The sequence below is a fragment of the Toxorhynchites rutilus genome, chromosome 3, assembly GCF_029784135.1.
Source record: "Toxorhynchites rutilus septentrionalis strain SRP chromosome 3, ASM2978413v1, whole genome shotgun sequence".
In the NCBI taxonomy this organism is placed as follows: Eukaryota; Metazoa; Arthropoda; class Insecta; order Diptera; family Culicidae; genus Toxorhynchites; species Toxorhynchites rutilus.
Window position 1 is genome coordinate 168945178 of NC_073746.1, and position 21632 is coordinate 168966809.

Below are 21632 nucleotides of genomic sequence, written 5' to 3' on the forward strand. Positions count from 1 at the left end.
GCACAAAATATTTTCATACACGGTCAGCGTGTATTTCGCGATAAAATTGTGAAATGATAACTTCAACTGAAAGCCTATGACGAAAACTGCCAATAGAGAAGTCAATTTCGGTTCAATTATCTGACCTGATTGCTGTTTCTGGCTATTTGATGAACATTTGAAAAATCGCCTGGTATCCCTGGTAAACTCATGCTGTAGTATACAGTTTCTCGCCAGCAGCTCACACTGTGTGAACGGAAAAGGCGAGTCACCCAATTGCCAAGCGAGTTCACCGGATCGGTTGCTGCTCACTGTCAAGTCAGTTACTAGCAACGTATAAATAGGCCTTAACAGTATACGGTTTTATTATTGAATTTGACAATGCTCTTAGAGCAAGCAAGCATCGCTTAGTACGTACCTGAGTGTCCAAATATTGTAGCCACGTGCAGAGGTGTTGCACCATGTGGGGAAACCTCATCCTTAGCGGTCGCAAACTTCCGACGATCTAAAGCAGACTGTAAGTCACGCAGGCTGCCCTCTCGAGCAGCGATGTGGACACGACGGATTTTATTCTGAAAAATATGGCAACATATTAGTATGAATATGGGGGAAGCTGGTATTTGTTTTGGTATATTTTCTATTGTTTGGATTATGATTTTGGAAGGAATTTATCCCAATAAACATTTCTATGGGAAGAGACAGGCTTATTATATAAAAAGAGTGGCCCTCATACAATACGATGACAACTCACCATGTAGGAAGGCACATTGTCTAAAAACGCTTGGATTTCCGGGAGTTGCGAGCTTCGACCCAGCAACTTTTTCCCTCCACCATTCAGCACAATTACCGCCAGCTGCTCCATGTCTCCACTGTCTATTATTTCCTGCACTGGTCGGTCCTATACGATGAACGGGGTAATCGGTCAGGTATATTGAATACAAATATGGGAAAAGCAGTAAGATGTGCCATGGTGTAAGGAGAATATAAAAGGTGTGAAAATATTCTTAAAACAATCAGTATTAGTAATCATTCCGGAATCAAGTGCAAAATACAAAGGTAGGTTTACTATAATTGAAAATAAGCATTGAACACCAAGAACTGAAAAAATCGAACACTGTAAAGAGTTAAATATTACATTTGACGACTCTAGATTGTCAGATATTTGAGCACTGCGAAGTTGATCTCCATCCGGTTCGCCCTCAACGGTTCCCCTTATTTCCAACGCAGGACTGGGAAATTCCGCGTCGCTCTTTTCCATTTTTCCATTGGCGGGCATTTCGGCGTTTGCAGGAAGGACTGTTTCAGTATTTGTGACCCCAATGGATGACATTTTTTCTTCGGTATCACCGGTCTCGTCAGGTGGTTTATCTGACTTATCGTTGTCATCGGGTCCAGCCTAAATGATAACGATTAGTCGATATTTAAAGCAAATGGGGCAAATAAAAGAAAAAGAAAAATCGAATAATTAGACCGAAATTCTTAGTAATGGCTTGGTGGCGGCTAAGAGATGTTTGCAATTGATAAGACAGACAAAAATGCTTCATTTTATATTTGAACATTGAACAAACACAGATACAAACACGAATGCTTAATGTTTCATTCTATTTAAGTTTCTTTTTACTTTTCACGGTTTCTAGGAATGTTAGTGTTTACGATCATATACACAAAGAGTAGGTTGGTTAATGCTAAGTAGGTACCAATGCTTTCAAAAGATAATGCTTCTAGGGAGTCTAGACTAGTCTAGAAAACAACAACAATGGACAACATCAATTGCTGATAGGATATGCTATAAATAGATTGGTATGTAATAAAATTCGCTCCAGAATAAAGATAACATTTCATTTCTCATTGTTGTCTGAAGAACTGAAGCCAAAGATTATAGACTTTATACCTCATCGCTATTTTCGTAATGAACAATTTCAACGTCGGCTTGATTAGAATCGTCGTTTGAATCGCTCTTGTCATCTCCATCACCATCATCATTCCCAGGCGGGCTTTTTCGTGACACAAGAGATTGGGTAGATCGTCCCCGTTCTGTGGCCGAAGTGGCAGATGCGTTACCAATAGTAGCGGTTGATTGAGGCCGCGTAGAAGCGGATGGCGGTTTCTCATTGACTGCAGTTGATGGTCTTGAGCTGATTGATTGATTCGCTTTTTCCAATTCATAACTATCATCAAAATTGTTGTTTCTATCATCATAATTAGACGTTGCCGAATAAGTTTTGTTGCTTCTCTGTGATACAGAATTCGCAGAGCTCTTCACGGATTTTCTAGATGTGGCTGAATTTGTAAAAGTATCTGATTGTTCAGCTGATTTGTCGTCGTTGATATAATCTTGAGGTACAGAAGCAGGTGGTTGACTTTCAGAATGATTGTTTGTTTCCTCAACTTTCGCCGACAATTGTCTACTTTTAGCAGAAGATACTTTTGACGAATTACCATTTTGATCAATAATCACAGATTGATTTGATGAAGTACGAGTTGTCGTCGGTGGTCTGGACGAAGATTGTCGGGATTTGGCGGACTGCTTGTCCGCAAGTTTATTACTAATCTCATTGATCTGTTCTGTGTTACCAGAACTGCCATTTTCTAGGTTATCGTCTGATTTGTTCAGACTGTCCTGATCGATCTCTTCACCATCGTCATCATCATTATCATCATTAGGCTTCGAATGATTGATCTCCAAGCTATCGTTGGTCAGTTCTCCATTTTCTGCAACTTCTTCAGCATTATTAATTTCTTCAACTTGTTCTATATCATCCTTGTTTCCTGTATCTTCACGTTCATTTGATTGTATTCGTCCTTCATTCTTTTCACCATCATTATGAACGCTAGACAGCGCATTTTCATTTTGTTCAATCTTCTCATTTTCATCTCGGATAGCTGTCGCCAAATCGTTGTTTACCTCATTGATATCTGTTGATGTGTTGTTCTTTTCGGTCCCATCAGAATTAGTAACCGCACTAGCGTTTTCCTTGCTGCTATCATTGGGACTCCCGTTTTCATCAACAACTGCTGGATTATTCTCTGAATGGCCATTTGTTGCTACTGCTTCTGAGCTCGGGATCCCATCTTCCGCAGCTTCTGATTCGGTCTGCAATAGAAACAGATTGGACACAATTGTTCCCAATGATTTTGGTTTTTTTATACATTTGGTAATTGTTAGAAAAACAACGCACACTTATGATAGATTCTACAAGGTATATTAAACAAGGAATTTCACTTTCATAGGAAAGTGTTTGCTGTTGTTGTTATTGTGGTGGGTGCAAATGCGAAATCATGATGAAAAAATAAAACAATAATGCCCACTTTCTCACGCTTCCTTGAATCTATACGTGATCGCCTTTTAATAATATTTTATTTTTGACGTAGAACTACGTCTTTCATTAAGGGTGCCATATCAGAAAAGAGGTCACGTTTTTATGAAATAAAGTTAACGTTAATAACTATTTTTGCCGCGAACGGATCGGAAATTCCCTAAGATTTGTTTGATATGCTATACATTACAATCCTATGGTGTGTAAATGGTTAAAATTCAAGAAAACTATGAGCGTTTCCATTTCCCCATACATTTGTTCTGTCCATTTGTGTGTTTTCCCGAACAGAGCCGTCAATAAAGGGCAACTTATGGACGAGCAACGAAGGTTAAATCGTTAGAGTTAGAGTCTCCATGAACAAAGAAAAAGAAAAACGAAGGGGAATATTTGCCTAGAGTATAAACAGTGGATCTCGCTGAGGCAAACTTTCATTCTTCGTGTGGACACCGACTGAACAACATCGTTGCTGGTAGTGATCCCCGATTTTTGAAATTAATCGTTCATCAGCTAATCGAAGAGTTTTCAGCAGTTTGTTATTCGATACGATTAATCGACCCAAATAATCGATTAATCGATTAATCCCAACACTGAGAGAAATAATTAGTTAGACTAATATTTCTCGTTTGCTAGAAGGCCATATGGAATCAAAAAAATGTTCATTCCGCCTGAAAATCAATTATTATCCTTTACGCTCTCCTAAAGTCGTAAACGAAGCTCAATTCGCGTTGACGGTATTGAGCTTCGTTTATGAACATAAGGGAGCGTGATTTTCAGGATAAAACTGCAGCGGACGTACGTTTTTTCTCTCTGCGTTTGGATCGATTAATCCACGTAAATTATTCGTTCGCTTCGATTATTGGTTGTGCAGTATTCGTTCGATTAATAATCGATTTCTGTAGGAAGTATTCGATTAATCGATTAATCGAACGATTATCGGGGATCATTAGTTGCTGGGCGAGCTGGACGATGAGGGATCAAATGCCTTTCTCAAGGCATTAGGGGTGGAGGAGTAATACGAGGAAAAAGTAAAGTTTTCCAAGGGCCTTTTTGAAGATTAGAGACGGATGAACTGAAGAAGTTTAAAGTCTCACATGTTTTAGTTTCGGATTCGCTTGCCAGTAGCAAAACTTTCTCCACTAAGGATGATAACTGCGCTTATCTCGAGCATGTATTGTTCTGCGAGGACAAGAATGAATCATCAAAGAATAATCGCCAAATGGTACCACAAGAAAAAAATATTTCAGGGCGACCAAACTGGTAGAATGGTTATTTCTAAAATTTCGTAGCATTTTAAAATAATATTCGCAATTATAAACAAGCGACTTGAATTAAGCTACAGCGTAGTTCTACGTCAACAATGCGGTCGTGTCTTGGACACAACCTGCTATAATTTTTTTCTTTTAGAGGTAGGACTACGTCTAACACGAATATACCGGGGATAAAATGAAACTGCAAACACTGAACATGTAGGAAAAAACCAAAGATTTCGAATGCTTATAATAAGGAGCAATCAGAGTAACGGCGGAATACGGTTTCCCCAACAAGGACTTCTAAACCAAGGGGCCTCGGAAAATCGACATTACAGATACTATAGGCGAATGAACTTTTAAGTTCAAAGCCTCTATAGTACAAAAACTTGAAGTTATCGATTCATGCAAGCCGGGGGTACTTTTGTACCCGCATGCATTTTTGCACTCCAGTTTTTTTACTCCTAACACGGACTACAAAAGCGGGTACGAAAACAACGCTCAGTTATTTAAGACGGCTTTGGAAGATATACCTTCATATCTTCAACTTACTGAACTTCTACGTATACAGTTTGATGATTAGATAAAATGTTAATAACAATTTGCTGCGATAACGTCGATTGATTCAACAATATTGTGCAACGTGCATGTCAAAATCGAAACTGTGTTCCTGAAGTTCATCAAATCAAGCAAATTGGTATGTACACTCGAGAAATGCAATAACTTTATAGGGAAACCTAAAATACAATGATCGTTTGACAATTCCCCCGTTCACATACTTTGGAAGTCCACTATAAATTAATGAAATGGCCAAGGAATCATGCCATACGTAAAGGGGTAATATACGGTCTGACTCATTCATTAAATTTACTTGTAACGAAGAACGTAACTTAAAGTCTGTCCACGTTAAATTTCGGACACCAAGATGATGCCAGTAGAACAAAAATTCACGTAATACAACAGAACCGATGGTTTATTTCAGTGAAATAGACGTATATCTAAAACAAGGAAAGCTTACTTCGATGTTAATTACGTTACGTAAAATTCATCAACTTTCTTGGGAACATCTGCCATTAGGTTCCGTACAGTTTCCTCAGATATGCTGGCGGTGGCGCTTTTCCATCACCTCTTGAAATCATTAATGCCATTCGCTTTCTTCTTAGTATCGAATAGTTTTCGCTCAATCAAAGCCCAGTACTTTTCCACTGGGCGAGATTCTGGATAGTTCGGTGGATTTACTGTTTTTGGCACATATTTGACCTCATGTGCATTATACCATTCCAGGATGGATTTTGCATTGTGACAAGAAGCCAAATCTGGCCAAAACAACGCTGGAGAGTCGTGGCTTCTTATGAATGGTAGCAACCGTTTTTGGAGACATTCCTTCTCGTAGACATCCTTGTTGATAGTGCCGGTAGAGACGATAGATTTGGATTTTCGGGCACAACTGCATATGGCCTGCCAAACCAAGTACTTTTTGGGGAATTTAGACTGCTTTTGGTCCGGAAACACTCGGCCATGGCATTCCTTCGCATTGCAGTATAAAAAGCGAGACCCAGAAACTGTTTGAAGTTTCATCATCCATTATGGTGCATGAACATTTTTGCAAAAACTGGGTGTAGAGCACCTTAGCACGGCTTTTTGCAGTGAAATTATGCTTATCATCACGATTGGGCACCTTTTTCACTTTGCACGCCTCTGCTTCACTTTTTGTACATATGATTTTGATTTTCCAACCTTCCGAGCCATATTTTCTAACTGAAAAGTTGGGATGTTTCTCAATAATGACAACCACCTTTCGGTTCATCTGTCGGGATCAGACTTTTCGATTTGTTCCGCTTCCAACCTTCCGATCCACAGTTAAGCGCTGGTCAAACGATTCGCACACACTAAACACGGTACTCTTCGGCAGTTTTAGTTTTTTGGTGAAATCGCGTATCGACAGTGCTGGATTTTGCTGCCGTTCGCGCAATTACCAACTGAAACCATTTTACCAACTGAAGAACAATGTAAACATGTTGGACATCGAAATAAAGAGGAGGGTTTCAGCTGTCATGTAAGTGAAATATTTCATTGATTAGTGAAATATTTCATAAACTACACTGAAAGAAAATTGTCCAAAATTTAACGTGGACAGGCTTTATAACAAAGCATGAATTGACTCAACATGGAATTTGTTCAAACTGTAAAAAGTTGTAATTGTAAGGAGGCCGAGTAAATGTTGAATTCAGTTGAATTCGGAAATTGTTTTATTTAATCAAAAATTTCAGCACTACGACAGTTATTTCTCCCACCCCAGCCTCATAGAATCAAAACTATTGGTTTGTTTAAAAAATATTTTGGCTATTGAAAAAATCACACATTGCTTTTTTATGACCTTCACTTGTTTCGGTGAATGTATCCTGTAATGTAGTCTGGTTGAATAGCTCGCTTCTTACGATATGTCAAAAAAGAGTCGTTTCTTTAATCACCTCAAAAAACGAGGCGTTTGGTCGATGCTATTACCAATGCTCTTGATTGTACCCGCGTCAATCGAGCTAATCTCCTGTGGAAACCGGAAGAATCAAACTTTATTACTGCTGGCCCTAACAGCGTAGGAACGGCAACTGGCTGCTTGCTAGATAACATGACCTTGAAGAATCTGAAACAATTTTGCGCAATTTTGGATTCCTGGAATTATATTCTTGATCTCGTGTTTTCCAATGCTGATCCATGTGTTGTTAAAGCGGCTCATAGACGTTCAATATTATGGCCCCAAATTTTGGTTTGTACAATATAATTGATCGTCTAGGGGCAATTTAAAATTATTACACAATATTCAATATTATTGCGCAATAACATTGAACGTCTATGGACCGCTTTATGAAGCTGTTGAGCAATAGTGAAAATCGATCGTTTTCATCCACCGTTTGAAATAACACTCGTCTTTAGCGGTAGCGAGTCATTGTTTGAATACGGAGTCATTCCCCAACTGGATTTCAATCGCATTGACTTCGTTGCATTGAATGTTTCTTTGGACTACTTACCCCCGTGAATTTTTACACTCCGGATTCATTTTGCTAACACGGTCTACAAATTTCGATACAAATGCAACGCTTTCACTCGATTATTCAGGCCTGAATTTGAAGATATCTCTTCATGTCTTCTACGCATACCGTTTGATGATTAGGCAAACTATTGATAACTATTTGCTGCGATAACTACTACCATAATGCATGAATTGACCTAAATTGGGATTGGTTTAATTGAATTTGTAAATTATTTCATTCATTCACTAAATAACATCCGAGGTGCGATTATTGCTGATTGGAGAAACACAAATCATTACTAAGTCAACAGCAGTCCTACGTCAACCTTGCGGTTATATTATTGCTATAACCCATCCATAGTTATCTATGTAAGAAATACGTCGTCAAAACGCAAAGAAGTCTCCATAGAAATGCTAACCGCTCCTGGAACTTTTTCAACTCTTATCGCAAAAGTTATGATGGTGTACCTGCTATGGTATTTCTTTTCAATGAAGTTGCAACTTATGCTTCGGATGAATGCGAACGCACGCAAAGCATTTTGCAAGCGTTTTCAGTACTGCTAGCGCAACAATGGACCAAGCTGAGTTAGCTGCATCCACTGTTCCTGGTAGCATGGGTGACTTGAGTCTGCCGATCATGGCCGAAAAAACGTTACATAATGCAGCAAAGAAATTGAAAGCATCCAGAGCTCCTGGAGCCGATGGAACCCCAGTTATCGTATTCAAAAAGTGCATTAAAGTTCCAGCTACGCCACTGTGTCGCATATTTAATCTCCAACAACAACACAAGAAATCTGTTACGCTCTGGAAGGAATCTTTAATGTTCCCTGTGAATAAGAAAGGCGGCAAACATAACGTGCACAATTACAGGGGAATCGTCTAAGTGCTGGCTCTTAGTTGTTCGAGAGTATCATCTAAAGTCATCTATTTTTTCATTCAAAAGCTTAAATCTTACCTTTGCGGCAGGAAAAGCAGATGAGAGGTTCGGTTCATATAGTTCAGCATGGTTCAAAAACTATTCTGGCATCTCACAAGGTAGGAACATCGGACCACAACTACCCGCACTCTACATCAACAATGTCTCAGCTCTATTATGTGTTGGATAGATTTTGAAAGGAGAAGCTGAGTGTTTTAGCCTTCTTGCAAAAATGTCACTGAACGCCCCCGCCCGACAACGAAGATTTCTGGACCAAATACTGGCTATTCCATTTCACCGCTCGCTTTTTGGTTACTTTAAGCCGATGTCCACTGTAATGAGAGCTTTCATCGAAGTATCACATTCGTTTGACTTTGATATGTCTTCGACAGTGTTTTGACAGAATTTTTGCTCCAGACATCCCCCACATCATAAGGTTAAGTTATATCCATTAAGGTTATGAGTAAGACGGATTAATAAATAATAATAACGGGTGTTCAATTAAAATTAGAATGATTTCAATATCTTGCTGTAAATAAAGTAAAGAGAGTAATTTTTTTCTCACTGAGAGAATTGCTCTCTGGGGTGCTCTGGTGCTTTCAGTTCGATCAAAGATGGCGTCGAAACAACATGCACTCCGCGAGCGCGTTGTACGGTTCTTCGAAACGTGTGAAAGTCATGGAAAAAAGTTTACAGTAGACCACTTTCGGGACGAAAATGTGCCGGTGAACACTGTTTACCGGATCTTGGCATCCCGGAACATCGAGCGGAAGACCGGTAGTGGCCGTCCGGCGAAGATCATGACTAAAAAGAAGAAGGAATCTCTGAAAAAGCTGTTCGACAACAAGGACGGTACGAGTTTGCGTAACGCCGGACGAAAATTTCGCTGTTCCTATTCCTATATGCACAGAACCTTTAAGGAGGAGGGCATCGTTTGTCGGATGAAGACTAGGTCCCCAGAGTTCACGGACGAGCAGATAGCGCCGGTGGATGACGAAGTGGACTTGCCATCAACCAGAAGGTGTACCAGGAGGAGTGTCTGGAGAAGATTCTGGTTCTGTTCTTAGAGAAGCATCATTCTGATGGAAAGTACGTCTTCTGGCCAGACAAGGCGTTTTCCCATTACCCCAAGAAGAGGTTGGCGTACCTCGAGGAAAAACAGATACCGTTCGTACCCAAGGAACGGAACCCGCCAAATTGGCCCAGTGCCGTCCGATCGAGGATTCTTTCGGCTCCCTCAGTGCCCTGGTATACAAGAACAATTGGTGGGCCACATACACCAAGCAGCTGACCACGAGGATCCGGAATTGCATACGGAAGATGGATGTCAGTATCGTCCAGCGCGCTTGTGAGAGCATCTCCACCAAGTTGCGCTGTACAGCTTAATACGGCCCCTTTGCCAACATTCACTGACTTTTTTTTGGAAGAACAACCGTTATGTTTTTTTTTGTAAAAAATACTGAATTGTTTGACATATTTTTTTTTTTGTTTTTTACTATATCACTGAAGAAATTCTCATTTTTCATTGAACAACCGTTAAATAGATAATGGCCCGGAGAGGGACCCAAAAACAATCCTTGCAAATCAGTAACGTTTTCCATCAAAATGGCAAAATGGCGGAAATGGCTGTGTTTAATTCGATAATACGAGAGCGGAGGCTCTGGTCGGATTACGCACCGTTTTACTGGGGAAACCGAGTCTTTGGACACTCTTTTATAATTCTAAAAATAACTATTATTAGTTGAACTATTCTTCTGCTTAGTCGAAGCGCGGAAGAACTCTTTACGGCAGGAGCGAAGCAAGAATGAGGTCAATGCAGTGTATGTTTGTTCAGATTTCAATATGAAAACTTTTTTGCTGGTGATGCCGTTGTTGACATTGCTGTTGTTGTTGTTGCTTTGATACTGCTCGATGTTGCTGTTGCTTTTGGTTCTGCTATTATTTTGCGTATTCTCTGATTCTTTTGGTTAGTGATGTTAACTGAATCCACTTCGTTGTTTTTGTTGTATTTTTAGCTGGGTAATCCTCACTCACAGAATCACTAAAAAAAACGGAGAAAGGTGGAGCTTGCGATTCAATACTTCCCTTCTCTTTATGGAACGAACAGGGTACAATACAAGTTTAAGTTACGCACCCCAAATAAATGGAACCCTCATGTGCAGCGCATACGCACCCCCAAGATCTCTTGAAAATTTCTGTAGAAAAAGTTTAGAGTGTATTGTTTACACAGCATTTTTATCGCTGTCAGTTTATTGAAAATTGGAAAAAATGACGTCACCCGAAAAGCAACGTCACGAATTGATTCTGCGCAAGCACCTGGAAATTCTCAACTCTCTCTTCGGGACATCGGAAAACAAGGCTCCAAATTGTTGGAACGGCAAAATACGGTGGGAAAGTCGCGGGCCCGTAAACTGTATACCCAGCTGCTGACGAAGCCTCATTGTGACATCATGGATGATGAACTAACGTCAAGACAGACTTCCGGCAGCTTCCGTGACCACTTTTCTTCCCCGCCCAGCACAAGTTTGATGTTCCGCAGGAAGTAAGGAAGCAGAAACTTTCAAAATTTGCCAAGAAACACATGATTTGGCAAGTGATCTGTTCATGTGGCAAACGGAGTGCGCCGTTCGTGACTACCGGGACTGTAAACGGGCAGACCTACCTCAAAGAGTGTCTACAGAAGCGTCTGCTTCCTCTGTTGAAGCAACACGAGGGCCCTACGATATTCTGCTCGGATCTAGCTTCGTGCCACTATTCAAAAGATGTACTGAAGTGGTACGAAGCCAACGGAGTCACTTTCGTACCCAAGGACATGAACCCCTCCAACGCACCGCAACTAAGGCCCATCGAAAAATACTGGACTATTATGAAGCAGGCACTACGGAATCATCCCTAGATCAAATTTTGGGATGACATGAATAAAAGTGGGTTTCCGTACAGAAGCTGAGCTCGACGGCAGGAATTCCACAATGCTCTATTCTTGTACCTACCACTGAGAAGTGCAGAGTGCGATTTTGCAGATGACGCCGCATTAACGATAATAGACGAAACACTTCGAGCGAAATGTGCAGCCCCGAAGTGCTGATATTGGGTATCTTCAGAACAGTATTCGTAGACGGAAATCCCAGTCAGAGTACATTTATTAACTTCAAAGAGTATGCTGCAGTACTATGACGCAAAAATTGAGGACCGACTAAACCTCAACAGCCATGTTGACTACGACAGCGAAAGGTGGTGAAAACCATAAATGATGTAGCTGAAATCATCTTCTGGCTAGTATGATCTGTCTGGGCTGCGCCTCCGAAGACACATCGCAATCGAAGGGAGTTAAATACCACGTTCCGACTCATAGCGTTGCGAGGCATGTGTGCGTATAGAACAGTATCATCTGATCGGAGGGGGGTCATACCAGTCGTCAAGCTGTTTTCTCATATTTTCGAAATAATTGCAGTGCTTCTTAGCGAGTACGGTAATCGGAGGAAGCCAGCTATAACGAAAAGGCCGCATGCAGTAGTTGATCCAGATTGAAAAGGTCAACCGTTACCTGAAACGATCTGTCCTTTCGGTGAAAGTGGCCTATCGGCCGGATCTTCCGCGCTTGAGGCTATTTGAAGTATAACTACTTTTTATCCCAGATTTTCTTTCGTACTCGGCAAGCAAAATTTTACAATTCTGTTCCAATTTTATTGTTATCAGTCAGTTAAATCACGTGGAACCCAGCCGTGGAATCCCAACCTTATAGTCTATCCCATAACTTTTAAACGTCGGGAAACGGTTGATTGGATATTGGATATTATTGTTCTGCGAGTTGTTGTTCAGTTTGGTCATCATCTTTGTTCATTAAAGTTTATAATGTGGAGTCTCCGAACACTTTCGATAATTTTACACGTTTCTCGCTTCTCACAACAAGTTCGAATTCAATTTAACGAACGACCAAAAACAGACAACGCCACGCAGCGCGCTAAGACGTTTCAATCTTCCGGTTATGACAGTCAGTTGTTGTGCTTAGTGTAAACTGTAACGCGGGACGTCTGGCATTTTAACAAAATGTCCCGCATTTGGCAAAAGAAACGAAAATGTCCCGCGATATCAATATATTTCAATATCACAATTTGATCATGTTGATTTTCTTAAATGGATGAACCTCAAACAAACTTTTATTTGGCAGACTGTTCAAGAGCATTTGGGCTTTTTGTTTAGAGAGTGTCAACTGGACAGCAACAAAATTGCAAAATGATTTTTATAAAAGTCCCCTATTGATCCGCAGGGACCAACGTGAGTCAGACGAAAAGTTCATCTTTGGCCCCCTAGCTTGGTCAGAGCTTAACGTTGGCCGATGAAAAGATGTATATCGGGGTGTTATTTTACCTTTTCGTGGCTTTGGTGGTCGTCTGTCTCTCTATTTTGGCCATTCGCCCAAAAGTTTTCTATCGGGCGCAGCTGGGGAATGTTGGAAAGGTTGGTGGTCTTCGCGACAATGTTTATCTCCAGCCGATCCATCCTCCAGTGATTTTTTGGCATAATGGGCTGATCCCAGGTTCGGAATAAAGACCACATCACCTTCCCAACTCCGGCAAGCACTTCGTACCATATATCTCCCCGTTCACTATATGACTCGAAAGAAGAGCGGCTTGGACATTCCCTTCACGTCTGTCAGAGAAGGACCTTCTTCGAGAACTTGATGTGAATGATATATTCGACATCATCGCTTACCTGGGGAACGTAAAGTACCCGGTCCCTTGCCATTCGTTGAATTCTAGCATCAAGTACGTCTCGTCTTTCATTATGAGTACGAAAAGATGTTTTTCACTTCTTTCGCCGGAAAGAAGTTTTTCACCAGCACCTCAAGCTACTCCTTCTGGGTGATTACCTGCTGCTCAGATACGGCCGGTCTCGTCTGACGCTTCCGCATAAAAATGTCCATTTTGGCCAGATTCTTCTCCACCGTTTGGCCGGTTGATTCGATCTCCCGGCTTGAGAAGCGCCAAAGACATGATATTGTAAAAACCAGATCAGGTATATCTGGCGGACACAAAGTGCCTCAGGATGTCCAATTCTTTCGCTGTGGGGTGGAGCTTGCAGTATGGAAAAATCATCAAGTTGCTTGACAGTGTTGCTGCAGCGAATCAACAGCCTTGAATCATTTTTGTTGTAGACTTAATAAACGTAAGATTTAAAGAAAATTTGTTCCTATAAATTATCTTTCATCGCCATCCGAAATTAGTTCATTTTTTTGAATGCATACGTTAACACTAAAATCGATGAAAAATGAATTGGAATTTTCGAGCATTCCATTCGGTAATTTGAAGAAAATTATAGAATTTGAATCGTGCTTGCCAGGCGTAAATGCTCTGATTGAGCGAGTGATTTTCGGGCGTAAACAAAATCTCAACCACCGAAAAATCACAACTGAGTGCCGATACTCAGAAAGAACTTGCTAAACTATGATTTATGTTCACATAACGTATATACACAACGTTTTGTTTTTTGTGTCCCGCGTTAGACCTCTGACCATCTGGTCACTTTAGTTTAGTGGATCTGTATCCTGGAAAAATAGTACATAGTTTGGAAACAACCCAATCATGTGAAATGGGAAATTATTCTCGACATTATCGCCACTGATTGTGTTTTTCCGGTGACAGAATATAATACGGCGTTTTCAAGATCTGGGTCAAAATTAAAGCATACGAATCTATCTGTAAAGGGCATATTTAAATGATACGTTAAAAACTCAAATGAAAAAGCGTGTATATACTTTCACTACGTCGTAATCTCAGCTAGTGTAGCTAATGTTAAACATTTGCCCTAGATATCTCTGCACGCTTTCGATCCTTCAATTAGTGTTTGCTAAAGCTTTGCGCATTGACGATATCCGATGTGCGATTGCCACTAGTGGAAAACTAATTAGTGTTGGCATATCTCGGCTGTTCTATCAACGTGTTCACCTGTTCACCGATAATTTGCCTTCCCACATACTATAATGACACGAACCACAAGAAAGCTTTATGTGTATGTAAAATGTATCGTTCTCTGGGTTTTCTAACTATGTGTATGTGTTCACTTTGGTGATTCAATAGAAAGTGAAATTATAAAAAGAATAGGAAGAGAAAAAATGTATGGAAAAAAATATTCGCAGCAAAAACAGGTCCCTCTAATGCGTTTGAGAGAGAAGTTCGGTTCAACTGTCATGCACAACTACCTGTTCCGTGTCTTCTGATGGTTTACTTTCCTCCACGTTCAAAATCTCACTCATCTCTTCTGCGTTACCGTCAACATCTACTCCGTTCGCATCCGGTTCAGGGGTTTCAACGCCTTTTGGTTCCTCCTGTTGCAAGTCGGCTTTTTCTTCTTCTGAACTGGGACAGCAAAGACGCACAAAGAAAATATAATATCGCATTTATTAAAGTTACAAGAATTGAATAATTAATAATTATTGTAGTTTACGCATAATTAGAGAAGAAATAAGACACACACACAAGCAGGACAAAATATCGAATTGATAATTACTTGTTCTTGGTCTCGCTTTCGCTCTCGTCGTTTGGGAGATCGGTTAGTATCCCGTTAGTGAGATTGTGCACAGATTTAGATTTGGAAACACTATTGTAACTATTTACATCGTTATCTAGCAAGTTATTTTGTGACAGAAATGGTTTCATTCCCATTTGCGAACCGTTGCTCTGAAATAGGTTACGTGTATAGGTTTTGAATTGTTATTTTAGAAAAAGTTTTCGTTTTTGCAAACTAGACAATTTCGTGTGAATGAAACATTACATCGTCGGAATCCTCCTCGATGGTGAACATGTTCCAGTCGAAGTACGCCGGAAAACCTTGCTGAGATATTCGGGGAGCCTCCGGGATCACCGACAGCAGCGAGCGGTCGATCTCGCTCGCCCGGTTTTTGTAGTACTCGGCTGTTTTGTCCCTCTGATGTATTGCATAAATATAAAAAAGAAAATATTTAGAGATCAAAAACTCTATTGATTCGCATGTTTGTTTTTTCTGCATTTCATGGAGACTCGTAGTGCATTGTAATATGAAGTGATATGCGTCCCCATTGAAAGGTTGGGTGAAGTTCTATTAAGTGCGAACTAAGGCATGCGAATCAATCAGAACAATCAGAGTTCAAATCATTCAACATACGTGATCAAGTGCGGTCTCATCGGAGCCCGCTTGCACAAGAAGATTGAAACTTCGAGCATTATTCTTCGCACTGGCCGCCCAGTGCAGCGGTGTTTTCCCTGTATGATCCTCTGAAGAAGAAAGACTAGGCCAAATCGACAGAATGTACTCGACGATTTGGGTGTGTGCCAATCCGGCGGCCTTATGCAGTGGCGTCAAACCGTTTGCATCTTTGCTGGTCATCACGATGCGAGGCGTTGGTGGAGCCGTTTTCTCCTTCAACGTTTCGAGATCGTTGTCCACAACTGCCTGGTGAATATCTTTGATTACACCCTAATTATCGAAACAGAGAGAAAGGTTTAGATTATTGATGAAAAAAATCATGGAACTATAGGAAAAGTACCGTAACATGTGGCACGCATTCTAGAAATCGCTTCATTTTCGGGTGATGTGATGTTTCGTTCCTGAGTCGCATTCCTTGGCCAGCCCACAACACTTTTGCCAATTTACCCATCTGCTTTTGGTGCAGCCATATCCTGATGTTGGACGGTTTGATGACTGATATTGATAAAATAAAATAAGTTACTCATTCAGAGTTGCAAGAGTTAAACCAATTGTTGGGCACATAATCTTACCATCTTTATTTTTACTATCATTTTCCCGTTGTAGATATTGATTGTTCATTTGTAATACTGTAGATAAAAAATAAACAAAATTTGAAGTAAAAACTATATAAAATAGATAAACAGGGGCAGTCTTAGCAGGCAAAGCACACTTCCAGACTGAATGATCTCGAGTTCCATCTTGAAAAATTCGCTTACTAAATTAAATAATAAATGGTAAAAAAGAAACTTTTCAAGTCAAACGGTTTCAATGTGTTCGAAACTTTAAAATAATTATGCAAGTAGCAGGTAGCATTTGTCACATCCATTCCTTCATAAATCTAGGTCATTTATGAGATTAAAATCGTGGGGTACATCGGATTTCCATCATCCACAGTTAGTGGTTTCATCACATGCCCATTTTCATTTTGGGGCGGTCCGAAAAATCGATTTTTTTCCCCTTTTTTCAAAAATGACATGATTCAAAAAATCATAAAATGGAAATGGACACTCAAATTAAAATAATCAAAAAAGGGTCTAATATTTTGTGATAAGGAACAAAACTACCACTTTTCACGAAAATCTGAGAACCACTCTATCGGTTTGACAAGGAATGGCTGCTCCAACGACTAGCATGCGTTGCAATTACTGGAGCAATGCGAAGCACTCCTTCAAAGGCATTGGAGGCTATCCTTCACCGGGTACCTTTGAATCAATATGTTCAGCTAGAGGCTAAAAAAAGTGCTCTAAAGCTTAAAAGATGGAAAAAAATACTAGACGGAACAAAACTGGTCACTTGAGCATCCTGAATCTCTTACCCATTGGACCAGCCTCAGAGATGAACAGTGATTGGATGGAACCAAGGACTAATTATGACATTCCATACAGAGTGATCAAACATTCTCGTTCAGTATGGGATGAAGGTGGCCCCAATGTTCGTAATGGTTCAATCATGTTCTACACGAACATGAGCCGAAGTGTATGGTCCCAGAACAAAAATCTCTGTGGCCATGGCAATAATAGAATGTTTAAATGTCTGCCTTAAAAGAAAATATAGACATGCTAACATCTGCATATTCTCAAACAGTCAAGCGGCACAAAGCTCTAAATGCTTTTGAATGCTGTTCAAAAATTGTCTTTGAATGCATTTCCCTTTTACGGCAATTAAGTCAGAAAAGTTCGGTACAACTGTGCTGGATTCCTGGCCATTGTGGTATAGAGGGCAACGAGCGAGCAGATGAACTTGCCAGGAACGGCTCAAACTCACCATTCACTGGTCCAGAACCATTCTGTGGACTTTCTGACTGTGTGTTGAAAAGTGAGCTGAATAAATGGGAAGACCGGGAAGTGACAGCCAATTGGATGGCTGCAAAACTTACACAGCAAAAAAAAATATTATGCCAAGTATTAAAATTACTCAACAACTCCTGAGCTTTAATAAGAAAGACTTCAGCACATTCCCTGGTCTTGTAACAGGACACTGTCCGAGTAAATACCATCTTAAAAACATAGGTTTAGATGATATTTGTCGCTTTTGTAATGCCGAAAGCGAACCTCGGAACATTTGCTCTGTAACCAAGAGCTCTAACAAGACGCAGACTTCAACACCTTGATAAAACTATTCTGGAGCCCAACGAAATTCGGTCTGCGTTTATAAATTTTCTGCGATTATCAATTTTATCAAACAGATTATTCCTGATTGGCGCCTATCTCGCTATAGCTTTCAGTCGACTCCTGCATCAATAAGCAGTAGATAATATTGAAATGTAGTATAAAAAAGGGGTATATCACAATAGTTCAAAATAGTGGACTCAGTGGTTTACACCCAACAGGGAAAAAAAATGCTGAAGTTCAGTCTGCGAGAATGAGAAGCCTGTTCTCATACATACAAATATTTTTAAACTCTTAAAAATGTGCTTTAATTTTTTCATTTCACTCTTCAGCACACGAAAAAGCATTTTTTTCTGTCAGGGCTAGTTTGGGTGTAGAAACCGATGGATTATTCAACGATATTTTGTATACTATCGACGGATGTCGCCCCGCGGAATTGGGCATTATTGTCACGTTTCATTGGGTGTAATAGAGATAGCTTTAGAAGAAAACATTGTTATTCTGAAGCTTCCATAGCCCTTTTTTCCAGCTTATGGATTGGGCCGTTTTCTAGCCACAGAAACTGTAGAAGACGAACAAAAACAAGCAAGATTTGGTAAAAAACAAATTGCAGTATAAATCTTATCCTTCAAAATCATGTATTTATTTTTCAATACCGTTAAGCATTATATATTTCTCCCAACGTGTTACAAATGTTTTTTTATACTGTCACTGAGAAATTCCTCCGACTTTGCTCGAACTCAGGACGCGATAGTTGCCTTCACCTCATTGTCCGAGCTATAATGATTACCCTTAAGATCTCTCTTGAGTGGAGGAAAAAAAATCTCAAGGCGCAATGTCGGGAGAATACGGAGAAACGCAGTTGAAAAATCGATAATAGCGCGTTGTTTAATTCGTATTGACATAGCATCAGAAAACGACGCCATCATTCCACTACTCAAAACAAACTGAATGAAAAAAACGCGTTCAAACTGCACAGGCATGTAGAGAAGAAATAGTACTTTCACATGCCACCAGGCGCGCTACTGAAGTTTATTTAGTAGGTTATCTACAAGCATGTGTGCTAGACTTATCAGCCTACCGTCGTGAAACAAATGCTTTCGACCATCATTTCCCGAATTTGCAGATTAACAGATGATCAATATGTATGGAAAGGTTAGGATTTTACACTGTTTTGGAAATATCTTTTAAACCAGCTGCCTCAGCTAGATTCAAAAAATTTAAGCAAGGCCTGGAGTTTCACCTCATTAGGAATTGAATTTCACCTAGAATCAGAGGCGAACCAGCTCAAAAGGCTGAAAGCCTCTCGAATAAAGAGTTAAAAATCAACACCTAGAAGTAGCAACCAGCATGGTGCTGTCGGACGCGGACTTGAACGAACACTTTCATTTTCTTGATTATTCATCAATTCATACTCGACAGAAAATGAAGGAGCAGAGTATGAAGTCAAAATTTTTAGGTGATTATTGAATAGCTGTAACATTAAATGAGCTGAAAGATAACATAAAATGTTCTACTCCCCAATACATGTATATCATTTGTATAATATATATGCTGGAGCCAATATGTGGGAGCGAAACAGGAGACACATTTAAATGAAAGCATATGAAAGCTTTTCGTATAGTTTGCCAAATACACTGCCCAGACAGAGAAAGATATATTCTCGTTCATGTTCTTCTTTATCGTCTTAGAAAGCACCTTCCAACTTCATTTTATGATGAGGCGTAATAGTATCACGCTCTTTTATAATAGCGCTGGCAGCAATATGGATAGCGTGGTCGTGTAAAGTAACTTTGCATTCCAGCCGGCCTTGGTTCGATTTCCATTGACGTCGTATGGACTTTTTTTTTGCACAATCCCAAATGAAAAGAGAAAAGAAAACAGAAAGAGATGTCTGCTCGCATACATACAAACCATTTTTAAGCTTTTAAAATAGCTCATTATTTGCTCATTTGACTCTCATGCACAGGGAATGGCATCTTTTCTGCCAAAGATGACATGTTTTCTGCCAACGCTAGTTTGGGTGTAGAGATGTCGAACGGCGATTTTGAATGTCCGACATGTTGCTTGAACGGCACAAAGGGAAGTCTTTTTAGCATCGAATCGTTACCGGGGACGAAAACTGAATTCACTACGATAATCCAAAACGCTAGATCGTACGTAAAGATTGTACTCGGAAAAAATGCAACACTTCTTTTTGTATAACTTTTTATTGCATGGGTAAAAATTGGTGAAATTTTGGATAAAACTAGACTGCAATGTTTACATGTGCAAAATTCCGCCACAATTTGTCAAGTGGTTATCGAGATGGCTTCCAAGCAACAAGTGCTTCGAAAAGGAAAAGGTGGATTACGAAACAGTTAAGAATCGAAGAATTGACCATGTCCGATGTGGTAAAGTCGTTCAAGGAGACCTAGACGACCAGCATTTCAATGCAATGCAATTCGTCCAGCAGACAATGAATCGGGCTTGACTTCATGTCTTTAACGAAAACAAGGCACCCGATCGAGCCAATAAACAGAATACGGTGATCAAATCCCGCGCCAGGAAGCTGTACCACGAGTGGTTGGTTCTGGCGAAATGCATCGTAGTTGTCGACGAGACGTACATCAAAGCGGATACCAAGCCAAGGCAACTATCAACCTGGAGTTTTTCGTTGGCAAGTCCCGCCTGGATGTTCCGGAGAAGTTCTGGTAGAAGAAGGCTGACAAATTTGCCAAGAGGTATTTGATGTGACCGGCTATCTGTGGGTGCGGCAAATTCGGCAAGCCGTACGTAACGACCGGCATTATCAACGGCCAAATATGTAAAGGAGAACGCCTCCAGAAGCGCCTGCTACCCTTCCTCCGGTCTCACGAAGGTGACACTCTGTTTTGGTCGGATCTGACATCGTGACATTACGTGAAACCGGTGATGGAGTGGTACGAAGCCAACGATGTTGTTTTTGGGCCGAAGGAGACAAATCCGCCAAACTCGCCAGAACTTCGCCCAATAGAAAAATTCTGGGCGATTATGAAGGCCAAGCTTCGGAAAACAAGGTAGGTCTTCAAAAACGTTCAGCACTTGAAGAAAGAGTGGATGAATATATGTATGAAAGATGGCGCAAGTGTTGCACATGATTTGATGGATAGCCTAGGAGAAGAGGTTGAATATAGAGATGTCTAAATTTTTCGTTTATTCGATTATCGATTAATCGTTGGATCATTTTTAAATATTCGATTCATTCGAATAATTGTCTTTCAGTATTCGATTAATCGAGCGAATATTTTTTTCTTGTAATAATAATGATTGCATAATAAAAAAGATTATGATATTATAATTTTACAAGTTACATTAAATATAATTGTAAAATAAACATGGAGTAGAATCATGGTTTTTGAATGAAATGATATTTCAGTATATTGATAAATTTACCATTTCATGATTTTTTTGTATCACGTTGTCTATCGGGTTGCCGATGTCAGATGGTTGCTGTCGGATTAAAAAAATCCATAGCCTAACTTGACCTAAAAATGTATTAACCTTGGAAATGGTTCCTGTTTTTATTAATCGCGATTACTGTGATAACTATTCGATGTATTCATATTTTGATTTTTCATTATTCGATACCAAATTACTCGATTATAATTGCAGATATTCGATTATTTGAATTAATCGAACGATTAACCGACGTCTCTAGTTGAATAAACCAACTTCGCAAAAACATAACTGATATGTGTTATTTATTTTCTGAGAGTTTCAAAACTATCCGACATAAAATAAACATTTGTTAATTTTTTTGTTTGTCTGTTGCATTTTCGCCGAGTACGGTTA

General features: G+C 40.0%; 1 protein-coding gene across 6 annotated transcripts in view; it reads right to left on the minus strand.

The window, feature by feature from the left end:
- The window catches only part of LOC129779322 (arginine kinase-like), an 80365-nt gene that overhangs the window by 16124 nt on the left and 42609 nt on the right, over window positions 1-21632 (minus strand). For all 6 annotated transcript variants that reach the window (XM_055786736.1, XM_055786732.1, XM_055786729.1 and 3 more), the window contains 10 exons: window positions 16242-16298; window positions 16010-16164; window positions 15628-15939; window positions 15259-15411; window positions 14995-15164; window positions 14687-14843; window positions 1871-3073; window positions 1115-1375; window positions 731-877; window positions 398-551 (listed from right to left, as the gene is read on the minus strand). In XM_055786736.1, the coding sequence (XP_055642711.1) occupies window positions 398-551; window positions 731-877; window positions 1115-1375; window positions 1871-3073; window positions 14687-14843; window positions 14995-15164; window positions 15259-15411; window positions 15628-15939; window positions 16010-16164; window positions 16242-16298 (2769 nt within the window). The remainder of the gene's footprint in view (window positions 1-397; window positions 552-730; window positions 878-1114; window positions 1376-1870; window positions 3074-14686; window positions 14844-14994; window positions 15165-15258; window positions 15412-15627; window positions 15940-16009; window positions 16165-16241; window positions 16299-21632) is intronic.